This window comes from Lygodium microphyllum, chromosome 16 (genome assembly GCF_053477565.2).
Source record: "Lygodium microphyllum isolate KBCC chromosome 16, Lygodium_microphyllum_v1.1.10, whole genome shotgun sequence".
NCBI classification, from domain to species: domain Eukaryota; kingdom Viridiplantae; phylum Streptophyta; class Polypodiopsida; order Schizaeales; family Lygodiaceae; genus Lygodium; species Lygodium microphyllum.
Window position 1 is genome coordinate 10,563,154 of NC_141150.1, and position 24,434 is coordinate 10,587,587.

Sequence of the window (24,434 nt, forward strand, 5' to 3'; positions counted from 1 at the left end):
AAAAGTGTGAGAAATGAAGAAAATGTCAGATAAAATGTGTCGATTCGTAGCCTAAAATGTGTCGATTTGCAGCCTAAAATGTGCCTATTTGCAGCCTTTGTGATGCTTGATACGAAGCATATTGCCCCTTCTAATAAAATACCATATGATGAAGCATATAATTAGCAGTATCCAAGCTTGAATGTACATAAGCATCTTCATCATTGCCTTCAGAATCAACACTGCAGAGTGGGCCTATTCAAACAACGTGAGAATTGCATATGGCGCCTGAGTGACAGGCTAAATGCCTGGTTGAAATCTGGGTGCTGGATGACTACTGTGTGGTTTAATGCTTGATAAAGCATCCTTGGAATGTTGTTGAAGACCCTGGAGCTCTAATGCTTGCATGGGAGCTTAGTTATGAACTGTGGGACAGTTGTACAGAGCTGAAATAAGGTCAGATCTGTTGTTAATATTGACACGCAACATATATTTGGACATCCTTGAAGCATTGAAGGTATATGACATGCATTCTTGGCTCCATTCAAGCATACCTAAATCCTAGAAGACAATGCTTTTGAACTGAGATTTTGCAATCCAAATACTCAAATCTGATCTTCAAATCTAAAAATGAACGCAGTTGTAGATGTGCCCCAAACTTATTTTCCTAATTCACAAAACACATCTGCAACCATCTTCCTTCTAGTGTGTGTTACATATACACCAATGGAAATACAATTTGTAAGAGTGACACAACCAGAATCACAATCGCAGTCATCCAAACATTTCAAAGTAACTATTATTTCAAAGCATGCATTGGCGATAGAAAAAGGATTGTTGAGGAGAGTACCTGAAGCCTACCTACTTTACGGTGAAGCCTACCTGCTTCACGGTCGAAAGGTACATAGCATGCTAAGGCGAGTCTACTCTTTCGAGAGTGTTACTTTTTCTTCCCTTGTGTTACCATGTGATGGTTACAGCGCCTGCATCCCGACGACAGCAAACCACCACAGGCTAAATGGTAACGTGGCGCTGCTGCATGCGTAAGCCTAGAGCCACCGTCCTAGAGTAGGAAGAAATAGCGATCATTCCTTTCGCTTAAGTCAAGAAGACCGGACCCCAGCCATAAAATGGAGGGCTGATCCTCTTTGAACCGCAGCTGTCTGAGTCCGCCGCATTGTCTTCATTCGCACCGCCCAGTTATTCTCAATGCACGGCATTGATGCACGGTTTTAATCAATTTTCGCCAAGAGCGCTTGCCGCGGGGAGATATGTGCGACTGCACTGGCTGGCCCACAACAACGAGCATAAATATATGGGGGATGGAGTAGCGTATTTGTGAAGAAAGCAGCGTATTACACAGAGAGCGAGAGAGAGAGAGAGAGAGAGCGCAATGGACAAGAACCTGCCGCTGATGATCGCCGGTGGCGACGGAATTATGACTAATATTGGTCATGATGAGTTTCTGCAATACTGCCCCTTGGACCGTAGATGCCATCCCCTTCGGACGTCGCTGGAGGAGCAGAGCCGCGAGTGGACTACCGGCCTCTTTAAGGCCCATGGCCTCCCCCACGAGCAGCTGCAAAATCTTCTGGACATGAACTACGCCAGCCTGTCGTGTTTGATGTACCCCAGCGGCACCTCAAAGGCCCGCTCCTTCACCCTGGTGAAGCTCCTGCACTGGATATTCCTGCTAGATGACCTCTTCGATGACGGCCAGCACGTCCTCGGCCTCAACCTCGAGTGTGCTCGCGCCTTCTGCTCCCGCCAGCTCATGACGATGTTTGGGCCCGCTGCCGTGCCCGCGGCCGGCCTTACTGACGTGTTCCACAGCTCCCTTACGAATGAGCCTAAAGGTATACCATTTCCATAAAGAGGCTCAAGGAGGCTTCCATGGGGAGCTCGAATGAGGCTTCCATGGAATGACCCATCTTCTTCATTTACGCTAGGAAAGATGTTTTCACCCCCCCGTTACTTTCATTCCGAGTGTTACAATATCAAAACTTAGCACTAACTTTAAAGAATTACGGGGCGTTTCTTTGATACAGGCGTCTCCAAAGACCAATCATCCCAACAAGAGTTGGTGATCGAGATGGGAGTGCAATGGGCTGCTGATATGCAAGCTCAAGGCATGTCGCCTAAGCACTACAAGCGTGTGCAGGAAGCAGTTATGGACTATCTCACCGGTGTGATGCTTATTGTAGCATTGAGAGAGGACAACAAGCTCCCTAGCCTCCAGCAATACATCCCCCTTCGTCGTAAGGATGGGGCTGCTAGGATTTGCCTCGTTGCTTGTGAGTTTGACCTTAACATGGAGCTTGACGATGAGGCTTTATCACAACCACTCTTGGAAAACCTATATCAAGCCATGGTTGATCAAGTGCTTTGGATCAATGATGTTCTTTCATTTAATGCTGAGTACTGTAAAGGGGACTACATTAACCTAATCACAATATTGCACTATCAGAATGACCGAATGGTTTCTTGCCCAACTCACAAGATCATGGACTTCCAAGAAGCTCTCTCTCAAGCTTGTGCTATGATCAAGGACAGAGACAAGGATCGTGTACAATTATCTCATGACATCATTACATGGAATCCATCCTTGCAAGGCTATGTTGAGGCTACTAACGACACCCTCTTTGCAATCATTACTTGGACCCTATGTAGTCTATGCTATAGAGCTTAGTCTAGCGATGATCTCATCAACTAATGTGACTCTACAACTCTCCTTAAATAGCAAAGATATATATGACGACTCATCTAAGCATGGTTGGCAGCCTACCCTACAAAGAAGCTGTACACATTCTTCCATGAATAAAGCCTCATATTAATCACATTATTACTTGTTATTACTCAATGTGGAATATCTATGTTCTATCTCATCTCGTTGCAAAAGTTGCAAATTTATCCAAAATACTGATTAGTTGAAGTCACAAGTAGTGTTATATCTATTTGTTGTCAATCTCCACAATATGCCATAGTGAATTTGTGAAGCTTCTCATATTTCATTTAAGTTGGGGAATCTATTCAAACAAAAATTACTTTTGTAGAATGGTGAGTATCTATTTGTAGCAAACGACTACACATAGTATGCACAAACTTGAAGATCTCGAAGATAGCTATTTTAATTAAAAGCCCATATATGGAAAACTATAATGTAGTGGACTATTCTTTCATAAACTAGGGATACAGAGATCCAATGATAATACTATGTAATTGAAAGAATGCATCCCTCTTTAAAGACCTATCTACTCAAAGTAGGACACAATTTTCCAAATGTACACATACACTAAATACAATAGATCATATGCATGAAAAACCAAGTGGATACTTTCAAGGAGTAGTTTTGGCTTATGATAACTATGACAACTACACGAAAAGCAACCCCCCAACCGCAAATTTTCATTTCTATACCTTATAGGCAAGGAATAGTCTTACCCAAAAATACGATAATTTTCCCATGCTCTACATAAGTCACACAGGATAACAACATGTCAAACATATCATTAGTTATTAGGTCTATTCTTACTCAAAGTGTCACAAAGAATTTTAATATCTAAAGATAATTCTCACAATTGGCTAAGTATTCAAGATCCAAGAAATGTAACGTATCAAGGCCTAATGTTGCCAAATCACGGACCAATATCTCAATCCATGTAATATACAAAGTCACAACTATAATTTCCAAATATGTTGCTAGGTGGCACCTATACGAGGGGTGAGCACCTTCAATGTTTCTCCCTTGTGTGCACATTGACAGGATGAGTGCCTTGAATGGTTCTCTCTTACCGCTATGCATGTTTCCAAGAGCTAATTACTTTTTTTCTTGGGCAGAAGCATGATGAGGATGCCTATCCTTTTCGAGTGTGAGACTTGCATGTGTTAATATGGGTGAAGCCGTACATGGGTGATATCACAATATTCATATGTCAAGCATTAACATGCATCTACATGATTTGATTATTTAATGAAATTCCAATTATTATTTGATTTATTATGGCTAGCTATATTTATTCAATTAATTATTTTTCTAACATGATTTTCTAAATCTTTGGCAGAGCTAATGTGTAGAGCAAGATGAATTGGATGCACATAGCAATGTCCACACTTTATTCTATAAACTTCTTCATTGTATTATACAAATAGTTGCATCGTTGTGTATAATAAGGAGTGCATATACCCTCTTTGTAAATATTTATTAATACATGAGATTTTAGAGATATATTGAAGGTATTCTCGAAATATTTTACGAATCTCAATAGTTGTGAGTTGTGCAATTGATTGCAATAATTTATTTAGTAAAATCAAATCCTTTTATAAAAATAGTGATTATAAAGGGCCTATCTTCGAGCAAAGCAAGATTCATTTTAATATTATAAATATGGCATGGAGGAGATACCCACTCCATGTATGGGGGAGATTGCACCCAATAGTGTGTTGCTCAATTTTTCCTTACTATTCTTTAAGTCTGTTTTGAGTTTTATGAGTCATGCTTTCATTTTTGTGAGTAAAAGAGTGTGAGGTAGAGCTTCTTCTGCTCGCTGTGTGCAATTCTTCCATCTGATGTGTGGGACAGTGATATCAGAGCCCAGCCTACATCTAGGGCTTCCAATCGCCTATTCTCTTATGCGAAGGCAAGCTTGCTGGAACAATTGGCCTCTACGGTCTAAAACAACCCAAAACCGACTTCATGCTAGATTCCCAACGCTCCAAAATCCTCCACAAACCCCCTATCTCTATCCAAAAATTTCTAAATCTAGTTGAACATTAAGAAATCCTATCTCCTTACCATGTTGCCATCATTCTGGAGCTTTTGTGGCCAAAGAAGATTAAGAGATCTTAATTAATCTTTATTGTCTTAATCTTAGCTTAAGCTTTAATAAGCTTAAATCTTCTTTTGAATTTTGTGGGGGATCATTTTTTGTTATCGTAAACTACATACTTCATTGATCTGCCTAAATGACAATTGACTTACATTTCTTACAAGAGAGGAGATTCTTCTGCACTCACTCCAAGATGACAAAACTTCATCAAAATACTATTACAAAAATTTTCATTTCTTGCCTATTCCGTCTCCTAATTTTGTCCAGAAGCTGCTCTTTATTTTGATACCTACACACCAAAATTTTCTTACCATGAGCAAAGTGACTCTTTAATTACAAGGCATCTCTATTATCTGGATCGTTTCACCAAGTTTTAAGCAATCACCATGTCTTAGGAAGGACTATCCAACACTATAAATTTAGAATCCACATCACCACTTCCTAAACCAACCATGGAGCAATACATAGATTCATTGGCCATGCAACTAGAAGAAGACCGTCAACATTGAGCCCAACTCGAGCAAGAGCTACGATATCCTACGTTTTATACATCCCAAATTTATTATGTCGATGATGCTATGGTCTCCAAGATCAATGCCACCCTTGAAATGAATCCATCTGCGAAGATAAGAAAATGTATCTTTAAATTTAATACTAACAATAATATTAAAGATGTTGTAAGGTTATCTCTTCGCTAAGTCAATTCAACTCTTATTTTGATAATAAAAGTTATACTAAAAATGATAAAATCAAGTGTGCTTCACATAATTTTATCAACAAAGTTTCTTTATGGTGGTATGTCATATGCAAGATCACTGATCATCCTCTTATGTGGACGGCATTCCGTAAGAAGGTTCTCACTTATTTCCTTCTTGCCAAACTAGAGAGATCGATCCTGGCAGAGCTGCCCCCTGGCCTCGAATCTGTTCCTACTCTTTGGAGAGGCGATGTGTCACTTTCTCAGGTCACGTCTGAGTGGATTACGCGGCTTTCGACTTCTAGTGTGAGAGCTGACTGAGTTGTTAGACTCAGAGTATGCACACGATACATCATTCTACATAGAGGATGATGAGTTGATGCTGGAGAGAGTGAGACTCGCTCTTGAGGTGTTTTGTTCTTCAGCGGGAGCAAAAATCAACTAGCGAAAGTCGGTTGGTTTCCTCACAGACCTGGACTCTAGCATGGAGTGCGGCATCCAACTGGGATTTAGATGGGTGAGCGAGCAGAGGGCACATCGTCTGGTACCTAGGGTTCCAGGTGGGACTCGACATGACTCCTGCCTAGCAGTTTCTTCAAGTCCTCGAGCCCTCGTGGTTAACCACGTCCTCCTAGTGAGGGCCTGCTACATCGCCTCGTGTTGGTGCTTCTCATCTTGCATAGTGCAGCTTCGCCGCCTAGTGCTGGTGCTTCTCATTCTACGTAGTGCAGCTTCGTCGCCTAGTGCAAAACTTCCTTTGTTCTAGGTCAGACGGCTCTAGGGATTCCAAGGCCAAGGTGGCATGGGCGACCATTAGATGGCATCGGTCAAAGGGAGGGCTTGGGATCATAGACGCAAAGTATCAGAGTATGGCCCTCTTGGGCAAGCTAGTTGTCTGTGGCCTCACAATGGGAGGTCAGATCTAGAAGGTCCTATTGTAGGAGGGTCTTCAAGATTCTAGACCGAGGCTTGGCAATGAGAGTGAAGGCCGTCCCTGAGATGGATCTTCACATCAACCCAGATCACCTCCCCTGATCACCCTTCCTACGCAGCTTGCTCTGCGTGTGGCAGGGGATTGGTAAGGCCCTAATCCAGAGCCCCCGAGGCTGCCAGGAGGAGATAGATCATCAGCCAGTGATCTAGAACCCCCAGTTTAGGGATCAAGAAGGGGCATACAATAACAATGGAATATCCTTATGCAGCCAGAGCAAGAGATCCTCATCAGTACATCGAATGATTCTAGAGCACTTTGCTATAATGGCAAATGGTCAAACCTGTAGTCAAACCACCTTTTGAAAGAAAGTATATATTCGGACTTCTTTCATTTTTCCAAACTGAAGTCAACATGTTTAAACCCAACATATTGAACAAGGCCAACATATTGAACAAGGCCATCTCCCTAGTGAATGACGTCGAAAAGAAACAAACTAAAGATCAGTGAGTGACAAGTTTTAGTTTTCTTGGAAAATACAACTGTCATTTTAAGCTTTTTCATGCTTCCAACATTCAATTTGGAAAGAATCATGCTAGTCACTGATCTTGGATAATAACTTTCTATAATAATGTAGGTTGCCCTAGTTGAAATTATAATCCCAAGAGTTCTACTTTGCTCTCTAATTTTCTTAAGTCATCTGAACCTAAAAATGCTAATCCAAGTGTCTAAAATACCAATTCCAAGAATTTAATTTGTTACAAATGCAATTGTATATGCCACGTTAGGGACCCATATAGCCCAATAATAGGGGAAATTTTGCCTAAGAAATATGACACTTCTATGTCCTTTCCTAAGGATAGTATACAAGGATGTATGAGTAGTGGTATGTTTCCCAAAAGAGTCCCTCAAATTGAGTCTCATTAATTTGATCAAATCATTGTTTTACTAAATACTAGGCACGTAAATTGTTTTGATGGTTCAAGACAATGTTCTTCTAGTGCTTTGCCTTGAGGTTCAAACGACATAAGGCACACACACATAAAAGCATTAATCATGAGAGAGAGAGAGTATGGTGTACGTGTGTGTGTGTGTGTGTGTGTGTGTGTGTGTGTGTGTGTGTGTGTGTGTGTGTGTGTGTGTGTGTGTGTGTGTGTGTGTGTGTGTGTGTGTGTGTGTGTGTGTGTGTGTGTGTGTGTGTGTGTGTGTGTGTGTGTGTGTGTGTGTGTGTGTGTGTGTGTGTCTAAGTGAGTGAGTGAAAAAGAGACAGAGAGTAAACATAGAAGTGACAAAGTCACATAGTATTCTTGAATGGATTCTCTTCTATTTACTAGCCTTGCCACCAACACTTCCTCAATTACCCTACATACTGGAGGTGACTGGAGGATAGTGCATGCCCAGGTTCCTACCAATATGTTCTCTAACAAAATCCCATGTAGCTTTGCAAGAGATGATGGGCTAGCCCTCCTCTAACCATCCTTGAATGTCATTGTTCGGCCTCCAAAGTGGATCCACTTTGATGCAAAAATTTGTAAATCCCTTTTTCGGCTAAGGAGTTTCCTCTTTTACAAAGTGTCAATGCAATTCAAGGACTAAACACCCATGAACAAAATATCTTTTAATTTTCCTTAATGGTAGTATCTTAGATGGTTGCTAAAACTCCTTAAAGAATCTTCACTATGAGTTCTTTATTAGTGTCTTGCTCTAGAGATCATTAGTGCATCCGAAGATTCTGGAGCACTTTGCTATAATGGAAAATTTTCAAACTTGTAGGCTGAATCACCTTTTAAAAGGAAGTATATGTTCGCCTTATTTTGTTTTTCCAAACTGAAGTCAACATGTTTAAACCCAACACATTGGACAAGGCAATATCTTTGGTGTATGACGTCGGAAAAAAACAAACTAAAGATCAATGAGTGACAACTTTTAACTTTCATGGAAAATAATATGGGTAACGACAACTGTCGTTTGAACTCTTTTCATGCTTCCAACTTTCAATTTGGAAAGAATCATCCGACTCGTGGACCTTGCATAAGAGATTTCTATAATAATGTAGACCGCCCTACTTCAAATTCTAATCCCAAGAGTTCTACTTTGTTCTCTAATTTTCTTAACTCATCTGAACCTAAAAATGCTAATCCAAGTGTCTCAAATACCAAATCCAAGAATGTAATTTGTTATAAATGCAATCGTGTATGCTATGTCAGGGACCCATATAGCCCAATAATAGGGGAAAATGGCCTAAGAAACACAACACTTCTATATCCTTTCCAAAAATGCCATTATTGTACCTCCAAAGTGGGCCCACTTTGATGCGAAACTTTATAGATTCGTTTTTTGGCCAAGGAGTTTCCTCTTTTACCAAGTGTCAATGCAATTCAAGGACTAAACACCCATGACCAAATATCTTTTAATTTTCCTTAATGGTAGTATTTTAGATGGTTGCTAAAACTTCTTAAAGGATCTTCACTATGAGTCCTTTATTAGTCTCTTGTTTAATGCTAGTAATGGCACATTCTAAAGTTCAGTGTAACTTTAGTACATACTCCTCTCTAGCTAAAAGGTCTTGGAACCCATGGTGAAGTATAAGGCTTTGTTCTACTTTTTTACGACCTTAACTTGACTTTGCACTAGTCTTTTAACATTGCATATGGTTCTGGTTTTGTATTCCTACCTTACCCAACCACAATAGTCGCATAGATTTAAAGTCATAAGAGAGTGGGAGTGTTGGGTTTTTCAAAGTGAATATTTTCCCTCCCCCCAAGAGTTTCATGGTAAACTCAATCTCAAAACTTCTAACATGGATAAATAGATAACATCAATATCTTCGAACTCCAATATATTATAATTATAAGTATACCTTTAATTATAATGTATAATTAAGAAAGCTAATAATTATAGTATATTATTCACATGAGTTATAATTTTTATAAATTATAATAAATATTATTATAATTTCATTACTAACTTTGATAATTAATGCATGACACAAATTAGCATAACATTCTCATGTGAATTTTCCTTTTGAGAATGCATTTAAATGAGTATCTCTTGGAAATTTTGTATACATTTGCAAATATAGCATTCTCATGTGAATTTTTGTTTTGAGAATACATTTAAATTAGTATCTCTTTCTATAAAAAATCCAAAAATTTATTGAAACTCAAAAATTATATTCTTAATTTCTTTGCAGATTTTGATAATCTTCTAAATAGTATACGCAATCTATTTCTTATCATCAAGGTTTAATACAAAACCATACCCACAGTGCAAGGCTCTCTTCTCTTGCAATTTTCATGAGAAAAATAAGTTCTTATAGTGCAAGGGTTTCATCTCCCTTACTAACCCTCTTTTCTTCTTGCTCTTGAGATCAAGGCTAGGACGAGAAGAACAAACATACATCAAGGGCCTCTGAAGAGAAAACATCACAATGCTAATATTGGAACCCATGATGGAGATTGAGCTTGGTGCTAGAGATTGATATGATTAATGTAGCTCTATTGCTAAAGTATTACAAACTATGGTTTTAAATGTAGCTCTATGGCTGAACTACTATAGACTATGATATTAACTATGCAACTAAAATATGTTATTAACGTAAAATATATTATGGGTTAGATTCTTTTTCCAATCTTGGAGTTTTATCTGTGCAGAAGCTCATAATTTCATTAACCTTGGATTGAAGATTGAAGATTGTAATGTTCTAAATTTCTTTTTTTCGCATGAACTACCTCTATTAGGAAAATAATGATATAGCAATTTTTAAGGATAAATGAATTTTGTTTTACTCCCCTCATTTCCCCCCACCCGACAGTCGTGCTAGAGGGGGAGGGGAATAGAAGGTTTACGAAAGCTCCTCTGTGGAACTCACTGGAGTAAAATTTCTTTGCTACTGCCGCGTAGGGGAGGGAGGAAGCTCTCCCTCCCCCTTTAAAAAAAGGGGGGAACACAAGAAGGAGCCAGGAGTTGGGATGCTGCCAGTTTGAGGGAGGTATCAGATGGAATACGTGAGGAGTGAGGGGCCATTATAAACACTGAGGGAGAGAGAGGAGGGTAAATCTAAGGCTGCTGCCGTCTGATTGTTCCGTCCTGTTGCAGAAGGGAAGGAGGGAGGAGCCGCCTCCATTAAAGCCAGCGCCGCCGCCTCCAGACTACCCACTGTCACCCCCGTCGACTAACGACCTTACTCAACCCCCCCTCCCCCCCACATGGAAACTCTAACTGATGGCCGCTAGCATCTGATTGCGCCGTGATGGCCTTTTCACCCCGCCCCCCCATGTAATCTTCTGGAAGTCAGAAGCTTCCAAAAGGGGGGGCCTCCTTAACCCCCCTTCCTATACCTTAATCCCTCTCCCAGTATTAATCCCCTTAAGCTCCCTTTCACCCCCCTTCTTGTGCCTCACCAAATTCTTCCTCCCCCCCCCCCCCCCCCCCCCGGTTTTAATCCTCTTAAGGCCTTTCACCCACTATTGTCTCTCTCAAAAACCTTATTATTATCCCTCTGTCCTAAAAACCTCTAAGGCCCCCTTCTTATGTTTTTTGGAACCTCCCCCCCCCCCCCCCCCCCCCCCCCCCCCCCCCGTGTTTAAAAGATCATAAGCCCTTTTTCTCCCCTATAAAGAGTGGGCTTAGAGGTTGTATTGTTACCTTCCCCCCCCCCCCCCCCCCCCCCCCCCGTGCTTTTAAAAGTCACTTAGAACCCTTTCCTTAAGCCCCCTTTTTCGTATTTTATAAATCCTCAAGCCCCTTTTCCTTGGAACCACACCCCCCGTGTATTAACCCTTAAACCCTTTCCTTGGGCATCCTGAAACCACACACCCCGTGTTAATCCCTTAAACCCATATCCCTTGGCTTTGGAACCACCCCTCTTTCCTCTGTGTTTAAACCTTCCCTAGACCCTCCCCTGGTGGCGTATTGAAACCCCCTTTCCTCCAAGTTTGACCTAAGGGTCCTTCGACCTTTCTTATAACCTTTATGGTTACTATATTTCCATGGAGTTCTCTCCCGCGCCTTATGTCTTTTCCATCCCTTTTCATTCCTCGTTTGAACGAGTCATTAAAAGGCCATTAAGTCTTCCCCATGGCTTCAATGGGTCTTAGTCGTAAAAGATTCTGAAACACCCTTTCGAATTCCCGACTTCAAGAAGGCAGCCTTCCAAAAACTACTTTCGACAGACGGTGCAAGGGGAGCAACGGTGAATTCCAAAGAAGAGTTGTAAAGCTACTTCCACATCCGAATGACTACAATTGTGATGTCTCCTAAGAAAGTCCAAGGCGCAACCGTGGGAGGGTCATCTCCCGGTATCCACGTGGATATCTCATCCCAAACCCAGGTTTTCCTTCTTAATTTTAATTTGATATTGTTAATTATTAAAAATAGGATATATTTCATCCTAGTTGTTCGCGACGAAGGAACTTAGTCATCAATACTTTTAAATGAAACATGCAAATGAAGAAAGCATAAACGCATTTCTAGTAAATAGCTTATGCATTGAAACAAATTATAAGACTAGATTATTATCCATTGAAATAGTATACTTCGGTTAAGCCTTGAAGTATAAACTGCGTCTCGCACTATTAACACATATCGCAATAAATCATTATGGAAAGTGCAAAGCATGAAACGATTCTTATGGTGCATAAACTCTATGAAATTATCGTTGTCAATAGCATAAATTATCAAGTAAAAGGTTGCTTGTTTAACAAGAATTTTGTTCGCAAAGTGTAGGAGGATTATTTGGAATTAACTTAACCTCAAATTGATAAAGTTTAGGATTGAAAAATCAATTTACGCATAGACAATGAATCATGTGGAAGTAATCTCGAAATTATCTTCTAGAGTTAACCAAATTAACATAAACTTAAAACACCTACGCTGCGAAATACTCATTGGGAATGAGTTAAATTCCAAGAAATGCCTACACCTTAAATACTTGCCACATTCCTTGAATATAGGGACAATGAATTGTAATCATAAAAGGAACTAGGGTTTGTTCCTGAGAATCTTACAAAGATGAAGCTTGGAAACCCTAGGTCTAACAACGCCAGCTTAAATAACTTGAAACAAATTGATTCATGACTCCATTGTCTCATAGTTCTATGCGACGCTTGCGTAGCAAATGCAGAGTCATATGATCTTGTGATTAGATCACAAGAGAATGGCCAAAGTCTCGCAATGGGGTTGGCGGATCCTTACACAAGTTATCTTGCAAGAGGATGAATACTTTAGTATCCTTCTTGAGTAAGGAAGATTGTTTAGAAACTAAAGACCAGCCGATTAACTGAAGTAACCAATGAGCTTAAGGCTTGAACAAGTTGGGTTATTTGGGTATCCCCTAACACAGGAAATAGGGAATCTTGCCAAGTTGCAAGTCATCCCGAATCGAGTGCTGGACGCATTCGAAAGGAAGGATTCATTCCTTAGCAGTTTGCCAACAAAAACGATCAATGGAAATGTTTGTGCTTGCTACAGATTTTAGAGCATTGTTTGGCTTTGTTTGATTAATGAATTAAAAGATAAATGGATATCTATATCTCAGGTTGAAGTCCTAAAGGGAGAGACAGCTTCAGTTACCCCTGACTGCCTGCCTAACCCTAACCAAGGGGGTTGTTCACTGCACCGGGAAAGTGGACCAAACCTGTCACGAGAGGTCTCTCCGTTGAGCTCCACTTGGAGCACGAGGATGCATGGGTGCCAGGGGGGGCTCTGGCTATAAATCTCTCACCTTGCAAGTCCTGCGAAAGAGGCTAACGTGACTCGGGATTGGAGCTCGAGGCCCGCATACTAGTGTACGGGCGGCAACTTGGAATAGTAATCCCTGTGGATTGCTAGATAGCCTTCGGGCGGATTGTGGATAAGCCTACGGGCTAGACTATTTGTATTTCAAAGATAAATATGATAACCTATTAATAAGGAACTTGTCTGATATTGTTTTTCTATGTCAAGTGATAAGATTACGTGAAAGAACCAGTGCCTAATGGGTTAATTAAAGAAGTTGTTTGTTACATGTCCAACTAATGTGTTAGGTAATTAAATAACTAAAACCACCCAAGGAAAGTGCAAAGGATGGGCCATAGTTCCGTCCTATGGATGGGTGGTCTCGGTTGGCCAAGAACTTTTCTCAAATCACGATGGACAACAGGAGGATTGTCAAAGAAGACGAACAACAAAAGCATTGACCTAGAGTTATGATTAGACCCGATTTACGTTGTTTTAGGGGAACGGAATGGGACTATGCCTTATGATAGAGAGGTTGAGCTTGCCTCCCTCTTGTTTCCCATTCTCCTTGAACCAAGTGCAACGTGGATCTGCTTGAGACCTGGCATTTTGTGCGTAAATCAGTTCGCTTAGGTCCGACGCTAGTTGCTATTAGGAAATGACCAATCAGGTAAACCCTAACTGAGGTCGATCCTAAGTGGGAATGACTAGAATACTTCTGCTACGTGGCAGACGCGGAAAGCCCTAGATCGCAAACCCCGTAATATTCCATGGGAGTGCTGGGTGGAGCTTTCTAGACTTCCTTTCCGATGGATTGGTAAGACGTTTGCTGGATAACACTAGTGGACACGTTACAGTTGGTATCAGAGCAAACCAACAATGGAATTATTTTATGAAATCTTAATAAGAATAAGTAAAGCAAATGTTGATGTTCCAAACATTTCCTTACCTTCAATACTGTCATGCAGAATTACGAAGCATGGAACAAGTTCTTGGTATTTGGAGTCATGTTTATGACTGCAATGCATTCTCCGCATTATCGACAAAGAGTTGGGATGATGAACATCCTAGAGCAAATCTATAATACATCACCTTTGTACATGGAATGAAGATGGACGAGTGCTTTAGGAATCTACTATATAGCCACCCACCGGTTTGCTTATCTACAAACCAACCTAAAGAGGATCAAGTGGTTGGAAGACCTGAAAGTCGTGAAGCTATTCATTTTTGTGGAAGCTCACGTAAACTCAACTTTACATATCCGAGGTCAGAGGGTTGAGATGAACTCATATGTATATGAGGAAGTAACCCGTGTAATCCCCGCCTACAGGATTAAAGTGTTGGGCCGCCATGATAAGTATGGATTCCAACGGACAGGATATCCTGAACTTCCAATGACTTACCGATTCCTAAAGATCCATGACCCAAAACCTTACTATTATACAGTTCATGTAGATAAATGTAATACAATGTTCTCCCCAAACTAAATGTAACAGTTGGCTTATCATCACAAGAAATATTGTATTTGAAAGGGCTATGGCCATATAAATACAAATAAAGACTTCTTTTTATCAATGTCTGATTGTGCATAAGAGTTGATAAAAAGTTAAGTAGCTACATTGTTTACATGATAGCATAATTGAAGATGTAATATAAATCAATAATGATTATAGTATAATAATGTTACGAAACCTTTATCCAGGCACAACCCCAAGTACAGGTTCCTAGTTCGCCTCCTACATCAAGTACTGCTGTAATCCAGGAGAAGAAGTTCCTTCTCAAGCAGATTAAGCCACCCCAGTTTGATGGGAGAGGCAAATTCATCCAAAATTTGGATTGAATCCATGGAGGATTACTTTGAAGCAACCGAAACTGCACCCGCCAATCAGGCTATGCTCGCCAAGCTAAATCTCACTGGCGAAGCCAGGCTTTGGTGGAAGCAATGGTGCAGGGATCAAGGGATCGCGGAGGGATCCGTTACATGGGAGAAGCTAAAGAAAGCCATGCAATGAAGATATTTACCACTTGCTAATCGCAAGGAGAAAATGAATGAGTTCTACGAGCTAAAACAACTGGGGCTCATGCTTGATGCATACTATTCTAAATTTGTCTCACTTCTTAAGTATGCACCACAGATGGACATGACACAGTATCGGTGTCCAAATTTTGTACGGGTTTGAATCCACCAGTCAATACCCATCTCGAATCTATGCGTCCATCAAATCTTTAGGATGCACTCATTCGAGCGGCACCTATAATTCAGGAGGTGCACGCTAGACCAAGGGGTAACAAAACTTAGTTTTATAATGACCCGAACAGAGGAGCATTCAGACCTCAAATGAAGAGAGTTCAAGGTCATAACCAAGGGCGAAGAAAGAAAGCAAGGACTAACAATGTCAACAACTTTGTTCCTACTAAAAGCAATGGCCGAAACCTCCGTTGTTTCCACTCCAACGAACCCGATCACTTCAAGAGGCAATGTCCCAAGCTTGGTGGAGGACATCGTGAAGCGCCTTTCCAAGGAACAGGCCGTGGTCAAGGAGCTGTTACCCAAGGAAGAGGAAGAACCACTTGCATTGCCAATAGAAAAATGTGCGAAGAAGAAGAAGAAGAAGATCCGACCATGGAAGCAAAATTTGAAAGGGCGACAGTCCATGCCGCTCTACACAAGAAAGGACCGAATCGCCAGTTCTCGGTGATTCAGACACCGTCGAACTATCAAGGTAAAAGTTTCAAGACCTTGATTGATTGTGGCAGTACACATTTCTTTATCTCACTAGCATGTGCAAAAAGATTAGGAATAGCCACAGTAGAAGCACCTACCCTACTTGTGGAATTGGCAAATGGTCGTGAGGTTACTTATACCAGGCAAACTGCTAAGGTGGAATTGTTTCTGGGAGGAAAGAAGACTTCGATCAAATCCAGAGTCATGAAATTAGGTATCCATGAGTATCTACTCAGAATGGATTGGCTTATGCCTAAGGACGCCCACATTCATTGTGGAAAGGGTCAAGTTTCCTTTCGAAACTCTGAAAGGGAATTAGTCACAACCCAAGGTGAGGCTAGAGTACCAAGAATCCAATTGGCCAAAGTATCTCGGATCATAAAAGGAGTCACGAAAGGATTACATGTCTACTTGATCAAACTCAACAAGTTAGATCAGAAACAAGAGTCTAATGAAGGATCTTCTTGGCTAAAGGAATACGCAGACGTATTCCCTGAAGAGTTGACGGAACTCCCACCTCAAAGAGAACTGGATCATGAGATTAAGTTAGTACCAGGAATTGTGCCAACTGCAAAGAGACCTTATAGAATGTCCATACCAGAAGCAATTGAGCTGAAAGAACAACTCAAGAAACTGCTAGATCAGGGCTACATCTGTCCTAGCAGTTCACCGTGGGGAGCTCCAGTACTCTTCCAGAAAAATAAAGATGGGACACTTCGACTATGTATTGATTACCGAGGATTGAAACAAGCAACGGTCAAGAATAAGTACCCTATTCCTAGAATAGATGAGCTTCTTGATCGTCTTCAAGGTGCAAAGATCTTCTCCAAGATTGATCTCAGGTCAGGTTATTATCAGATACGGATCAAGGAAGAAGATATCCCCAAGATGGCCTTCAATACAAGATATCGGTACTTTGAGTTCCTAGTTATGTCATTCGGACTTACGAATGCACCTGCCACCTTCAACAGGTTAATGCAAGATATCTTTAGGCCATATCTTGATGATTTTGTGCTTGTCTTCTTCAACGACACTTTATCTATTCTAAAAATGAAGAAGATCATGAACCCGAACTTCGGATTGTCCTAGAGACAATGAGGTTGCATAAGCTGTATGCTAAGATGAAAAAGTGTGCATTCTACAAACATCATATTGAATATCTGGGATTCATAGTTTCAGCAGAAGGAATCTCAGTGGACCCAGCCAAGGTCAGAGTTATGCCTGAGTGGCCAATACCAACATCCGTCAAAGAGATACGCAACTTCCTTGGATTGACAGGATGGTATAGGGTCTTCATAAAAAACTATGCTTTGATTGCAGCACCTCTGACGGACTTACTGAAGAAGTAAACTTCCATTTCATGGTTAACTCCCGAACAAAACAGCTTCGATAGATTGAAGCAAAGTTTGGTATCAGCACCTATCCTAAAACTTCCAGACCTCAATAAAGAGTTCGAGGTAGTAACTAATGCAAGCATACTTGCCTTAGGATGTGTGCTCGTGCAGGAAGTCAAGGAAATTGAAGAGTCATGAAAATAATTATGCTACACATGATTTGGAATTGTTAGCTGTCATCCATGCTCTAAAGCTTTGGAGACACTACCTGTTGGGTAACAAGTTTACTCTAGTAACTGACCATAAGAGCCTCAAATGGATCTTTACCCAGAACGAGCTCAACATGAGGCAACGTCAGTGGATTGAAGTACTGGAAGAGTATGACTTTGAAATCAAGTACCGACCAGGGAAAGAGAATGTAGTTGTCGACGCACTCAGTCGCAAGGCATTCCTTAATTCTCTAATCCTGCAGAATCCATCAACAGCAAGATCTCTAGCTACAAAAGTATTTATGCCAAACAACCCTATACTTGAGTTAGCTAGAGAGGATGCATGTCATGATTTGGCCTACCAAACAGTGTTAAAGGATATCTCTATCAAGGATCAGAATCAAAATTTCCAGGCTAAGTATCAGGAATTTTCTATTAATAATGGACTTGTCTATTATAGAACAAGGCTGTGTATACCAGTAAGCTAGTCACTTAAGCAGAAGATAATGTGGGAAGCTCATGATTCCCCTTTCGCAGGACATCCTGGCTATGCCAAGACTCTTAACGCAGTTAGGAAGAGCTACCATTGGGAGAGGCTCAAAGGTGACGTTCTCAAATATATCATCAAGTGTTTATCTTGTCAACGTATCAAAGCCGAACATGTCATGATGCCTGGGAAACTGCAACCGCTTGACATTCCTAAAATGAAACGGGAATTCATCAGCATGGATTTTGTTATATGCCTACCCCAAGTCCAGGGAGGATACAACTCCATCATGGTTGTGGTTGACATGCTTACTAAGGTTGCATACCTTATTCCAGTGAAGACAAACTATAAAGCCTCAAACATTGCAAGATTGTTTATCAAGGAGATATTCAAGCTACATGGGTTACCTAGAAGGATCATTAGTGATCGTGATTCTCTCTTCACATCACACTTCTCAAGGGCTATCTTTGAAGCTATTGGGACTCAACTCTGCTTTAGCACTACTTACCATCCCCAAACGGACAGCCAAAGAGAGCGAGTAAATCAAGTCATGGAGGATATGCTAAGGGCATACTGTTGTCGTGAGCCGAAGAGGTGAATTCAAAACTTACCTTTGGTTGAACTTGCATACAATGTTTCTTACTAGCAAAGCATTTAGATGACCCCTTTCCAAGCATTGTACGGTCATGATTGTCGAAGTCCCCTAAACTTTTCAGATCCAACCTTAAGGGTTGAAGCTTCAAGGAAGATGTTGGAAGAGATGGATGACCAAGTAAATTCAATAAGGCAGGACATCCAAGCGGCCAAGGATAGACAAAAGGAATACGTGGATTTGAATTTTCAAGATAGAGTCTTCAAAGAAGGTGACATGGTCTTCATTCGCTTTCGCCCTAAAAAGGGTTCCCTATCCTTAGGAGTTTGCAAGAATCTAAGTCCAAGGTATTGTGGGCCGTACAAGATCCTCAAATGCCTAGGACCTAATGCTTATAAACTACAACTCCCGGAGAACCTAAAGGTTCAGAATGTATTCCACATCACCCTATTGAAAAAATATGTACCTAATCCTAACCATATACTTGATGACCAACAAGTTGTAATGCCTAGTCAAGGAGTCCTTGAACTAAGGCCTGATAGGATCTTAGATGTTAGGGAGAGACAATTAAGATCGAGAACCCTAAGAGAATGCCTCATCCAGTGGAAAGATTATCCCAAAGAGGATGCCACTTGGGTAGATGAAGACACTTTTCCCTATTTATATCGAGACGAGGACATCTCGATTCCTCTAAGGGGAAGAGAATGTAATGTTCTAAATTTCTTTTTTCTACATGAACTACCTCTATTAGGAAAATAATGATATAGCAATTTTTAAGTATAAATGAATTATTTTTTTTCCCCTCATTTCCCCCAACCGACAGTCTTGTTGGAGGGGGAGGGGAATAGAAGGTTTACGAAAGCTCCTCTGTGGAGCTCACTGGAGTAAAATTGCTCTACTGCTGCCACATAGGGGAGGGAGGAGCCTCTCCCTCCCCCTATAAAAAAGGGGGAAACACAAGGAGGAGCCAAGAGCCGGGATGCCGCTAGTTTGAGGGAGGAATCAGGTGAAATACGTGAGGAGTGAGGGGCCATTCTAAACGCTGAGTGAGAGAAAGGAGGGTAAAGCTAAGGTCGCTTCCATCTGATTGCGTCGTCTTGTTGTAGAAGAGAAGGAGGGAGGAGCCGCCTCCATTAAAGCCAGCGCCGCCGCCTGCAGACTACCCACCGTCGCCCCCGTCCGCTGACGACCTTACTCACCCCCCCTCCCCACGTGGAAACCCTGATTGACGGCCGCTGGCATCTCATTGCGCCGTGACGGCCTTTTCACCCCCACCCCCCCCATGTAATCTTCTGGAAGTCAGAAGCTTCCAAAAGGGGGGGCTCTTTAACCCCCTTCCTATACCTTAATCCGCTTTGCGGTTTTAATCCCCGTAAGCCCCCTTTCACCCCCCTTCTTGTGCCTCACCAAATTCTCCCTACCCCCCCCCCCCCCCCCCAGTTTTAATCCTCTTAAGGCCTTTCACCCCCTATTGTGTATCTCAAAAACCTTATTATTACCCCTGTGTCCTAAAAGCCCCTAAGGCCCTCTTCTTATGTTTTTTGGAACCTCACCCCCCCTTCCTCGTGTTTAAAGGATCAAAAGCCCTTTTTTTCCCCCATAAAGAGTGGTCTTCGAGGTCGTATTATTACCTCCCCCCCCCTCGTGCTTTTAAAAGTCACTTAGCCCCCTTTTCTTAAGCCCCCTTTTTTGTATTTTATAAATCCTCAAGCCCCCTTTTCCTTGGAACCACACCCCCCATGTATTAACCCTTAAACCCTTTCCTTGGGCATCCTGAAACCACACCCCCCGTGTTAATCCCTTAAACCCCTATCCCTTGGCTTTGGAACCACCCCTCTTCCCTCCATGTTTAAACCTTCCCTAGCCCCTCCCGTTGTGGCATATTGAAACCCCCTTTCCTCCAAGTTTGACCTAAGGGTCCTTCGACCTTTCTTATAACCTTTATGGTTACTATATTTCCTTGGAATTCTCTCCCGCACCTTGTGTCTTTTCCATCCCTTTTTGTTCCTCATTTGAACGATTCATTAAAAGGCCTTTAAGCCTTCCCCATGGCTTCAATGGTTCTTAGTCATAAAAGATTCTGAAAAACCCTTTCAAATTGCCGACTTCAAGGAGGGAGCCCTCCAAAAACTACTTTCGACGAACGGTGCAAGGGGAGCAACGGTGAATTCCAAAGAAGAGTTGTAAAGCTACTTCCACGTCCGAACGACTACAATTGCGATGCCTCCTAAGAAAGTCCAAGGTGCAACTGCGGGAGGGTCATCTCCCGGTATCCATGTGGATATCTCACCCCAAACCCACGTTTTCCTTCTTAATTTTAATTTGATATTGTTAATTATTAAAAATAGGATATATTTCGTCCTAGTTGTTCGCGACGAAGAAACTTAGTCATCAATACTTTTAAATGAAACATGCAAATGAAGAAAGCATAAACACATTTCTAGTAAATAGCTTATGCATTGAAACAAATTATAAGACTGGATTATTATCCATTGAAATAGTATACTTCGGTTGAGCCTTGAAGTATAAAGTGCAAAGCATGAAACAATTCTTACGGTGCATAAACTCTATGAAATTATCATTCTCAATAGCATAAATTATCAAGTAAAAGGTTGATTGTTTAGCATGAATTTTGTTCTCAAAGTGTAGGAGGATTATTTGGAATTAACTTAACCTCAAATCGATAAAGTTTAGGATTGAAAAATCAATTTACGCATAGACAATGAATCATGTGGAAGTAATCTCGAAATCATCTTCTAGAGTTAACCAAATTAACATAAACTTAAAATACCTACGCTACGAAATACTAGTTGGGAATGAGTTAAATTCCAAGAAATGCCTATACCTTAAATACTTGCCACATTCCCTGAATATAGGGACAGCAAATTGTAATCGTAAAATGAACTAGGGTTTGTCCCTGAGAATCTTACAAAGATGAAGCTTGGAAACCCTAGGTCTAACGACGTTAGCTTAAAGAACTTGAAACAAATTGATTCATGACTCCATTGTCTCATAGTTCTATGCGACGCTTGCGTAGCAAATGCAGAGTCATATGATCTTGTGATTGGATCACAAGAGAATGGCCAAAGTCTCGTAATAGGGTTGGCAGATTCTTATGCAAGTTATCTTGCAAGAGGATGAATACTTTAGTATCCTTCTTGAGTAAGGAAGATTGTTTAGAAACTAAAGACCAGTCGATTGACTGAAGTAACCAATGAACTCAAGGTTTGACCAAGTTGGGTTAATAGGGTACGCCCTAACCCAGGATATAGGGGATCTTGCCAAGTTGCAAGTCATCCCGGATCAAGTGCTGGACGCATTCGAAAGGAAGGATTCATTCCTTAGCAGTTTGCCAACAAAAACGATCAATGGAAATGTTTGTGCTTGCTACAGATTTTAGAGCACTATTTGGCTTTGTTTGATCAATGAATTAAAAGATAAATGGATATCTATACTTCAGGTTTAACTCCTAAAGGGAGAGGCAACTTCAGTTACCCCTAACTACCTGCCTAACCATAACCAAAGGGGTTGTTGACCGCGCCAGGAAAGTGTACCGAACCCGCCGCGAGAGGTCTCTACGTTGAGCGCTACTTGGAGCAGGAGGACACTTGGGTGCCAGGGGGGCTCTGGCTGTAAATCCCTCGCCTTTCGGGTCCTGCGCAAGAGGCTAACGTGACTCGGGATTGGATCTCGAGGCCCGCATACTAGTCTACGGGCGGAAACTTGGAATAGTAATCCTTGTGGATTGCTGGATAGCCTTCGAGCGGATTGTGGATAAGCCTACGGGCTGGACTCTTTGTATTTCAAATACAAATATGATAACTTGTTAATAAGGAACTTGTCTGATATTGTTTTTCTATGTCAAGTGATAAGATTATGTGAAAGAACCAGTGCCTAATGGATTAATTAAAGAAGCTAGTTGTTACATGTCCAACTAATGTGCTAGGTAATTAAATAACTAAAACAACCCGAGGAAAGTGCGGAGGATGGGCCATAGGCCCGTCCTACAGATGGGTGGTCCTAGTTGGTCGGGAACTTTTCTCAAATCACAATGGACAGCAGGAGGATTGTCAAAGAACACGAACAACAAAAGCGTTGACCTAGAGTTATTATTAAACCTGATTTACGTTGTTTTAGGGGAACGGAATGGGACTATGCCTTATGGAAAAGAGGTTGAGCTTGCCTCCCTCTCGTTTCCCATTCTTCTTGAACCAAGTGCAACGTGAATCCGCTTCAGACCTGGCGTTTCTACGTAAAGTAGTTCGCTTGGGTCCGACACTAGTTGCTGTTAGGAAATGACCAATCAGGTAAACCCTAACTCAGGTTGATCCTAAGTGGGAACGGTCGGAATACTTCCGCTACGTGGTAGACGTGGAAAGCCCTAGATCGCAAACCCCGTTGTCGAAGGGTTTTTGAAAGTAAAGTCGCGTCTTCAGAAGACCTTGACAAATTTCAAGATAGAAGATCAATTCTAAAACAAGAGATATCAGTGATAATAGATGGATCAATGGATCATCCTGTGTTAGATCTTTTCTATTCAAAGTCATGCACAGTTGAGAAGTACAAGGTTTCAAAAATAAATTCTTCCCAACAATATGAAATCCAAGTTCAAAGAGAAACTAAATCAGTTCCACATTGTTGATCCCTCTGTTCTGAAAATCACAGCAGCAGAGATGTATTCACAAACAATTTGCCAAGGATTTTGCAATTCATGGCCACACTCTTTACAAGTTGTAAAAGGACACCTTCCCATTCTCAGCAAGAACTAGACCATTGTATACAAGGTTTCTGAAGGCTGGCTTATTGAAAAGTGCATGTGACAATAACATAAGTGTATAGAACCAGTCAGGGTCTGGTCTAAACTCTCTGCCGCTATGTTACTGGATATGAATTCACTATATATCCTGTACACATTCAGCATATCCAAGTAGATAAGTGATATTTGTGTAAGGAAAGGCTAACCAAGGGAGCTTGCAACACTTGTATTTGTCTGAAGTATATTCAGCACCGTTCTAATGACTTCTTGATCTTTCAAAAACTCAACACTCTGCCTAGCTTGTCCTATTATCTCTGCCCATCTCTGATGACAAAAGATATATATCTTAAGTCTCTTTTGTTGTCTCAATGTGTATAAAGAATAGAACTTCTCTAAATTGCTCTTCATCTGATATGCACTGTTTCCAGGTCTGGCTAAATGAAAGCTTTATACATAGGATAAACTGTTTCAAAAAGTTGTTGTATGATGTCTTCTGGGGCACAATCAGACTTAAAGCATAAATGCCCTCTATGATAACAATTGGAGAAGAAGAAGCTTCAATCCTCCCTTGACTACGGCTTCTTTTTGGTTTGAATTCTCTCGAACATTTGCCATCATCATCAGCATAATCAGGAGGAATAATATCTCCACCTTCCTGTAACTCTCTGTATTGTTCTGGCTAGAATTTAGAACTTTCCCTCATCCTTGTGACGTGATCACTATGTCGTGCCTGTCTCTGAATTTCCTCTACGCTCACAGGGTCATCCTTCTAGCCTGCACAGTATATGATGCTGGTGATGCTCGCTCCATTCTTAATAGGCCATTAGCATCTTCCTTCAAGGCAACTTTGACTCCATATGACGTGTGTGGAAGTAATCCTCGGAGTCGGAACCTTCCATCTCTGTCTGTCACTGATTCCTCATATTAGCCCCTTGTTTCTGAGCGTGCTTCCATAGTAACACCTTCCTCTGGCTTTCCCGTTCATGAGATCCGAGTTCCAAGGGCACTATAAGAAATACGAGATGTAGTAAAATCCACTTCCATAATACTTCCTGACTCTCAATTAATTGATTGCGTTGCAGGTGAAAAGCTGTACTCTTTTTCAAAAGAGGACGCAGGAAGAAGCTCCCATTTTAAAATAGCCATACATTTCAAAATAGCCTTCCCGACAATAACGTGCA

The 24,434-nt window shown here is 41.2% G+C and overlaps 1 protein-coding gene across 1 annotated transcript; it reads left to right on the forward strand.

The window, feature by feature from the left end:
- Positions 1-1,345: 1,345 nt before the first annotated feature.
- Positions 1,346-24,181, forward strand: LOC148022524 (microbial Terpene synthase-like protein 13). The gene is made up of 3 exons (XM_087696556.1): positions 1,346-1,835; positions 2,028-2,397; positions 24,013-24,181. Exons 1-3 carry the CDS (start codon positions 1,373-1,375, stop codon positions 24,179-24,181), a joined length of 1,002 nt encoding a protein of 333 aa, XP_087552682.1. The 5' UTR covers positions 1,346-1,372.
- The last annotated feature ends 253 nt before the right edge of the window (positions 24,182-24,434 follow it).

Coding starts and splice junctions, on each gene's coding strand:
- LOC148022524 (XM_087696556.1), top strand. CDS start 1,373: ATGGACAAGAACCTGCCGCTGATGATCGCCGGTGGCGACGGAATTATG. Junction 1,836..2,027: donor CCTTACGAATGAGCCTAAAG/GTATACCATTTC, acceptor TCTTTGATACAG/GCGTCTCCAAAGACCAATCA. Junction 2,398..24,012: donor GTTCTTTCATTTAATGCTGA/GTACTGTAAAGG, acceptor CTACGCTCACAG/GGTCATCCTTCTAGCCTGCA.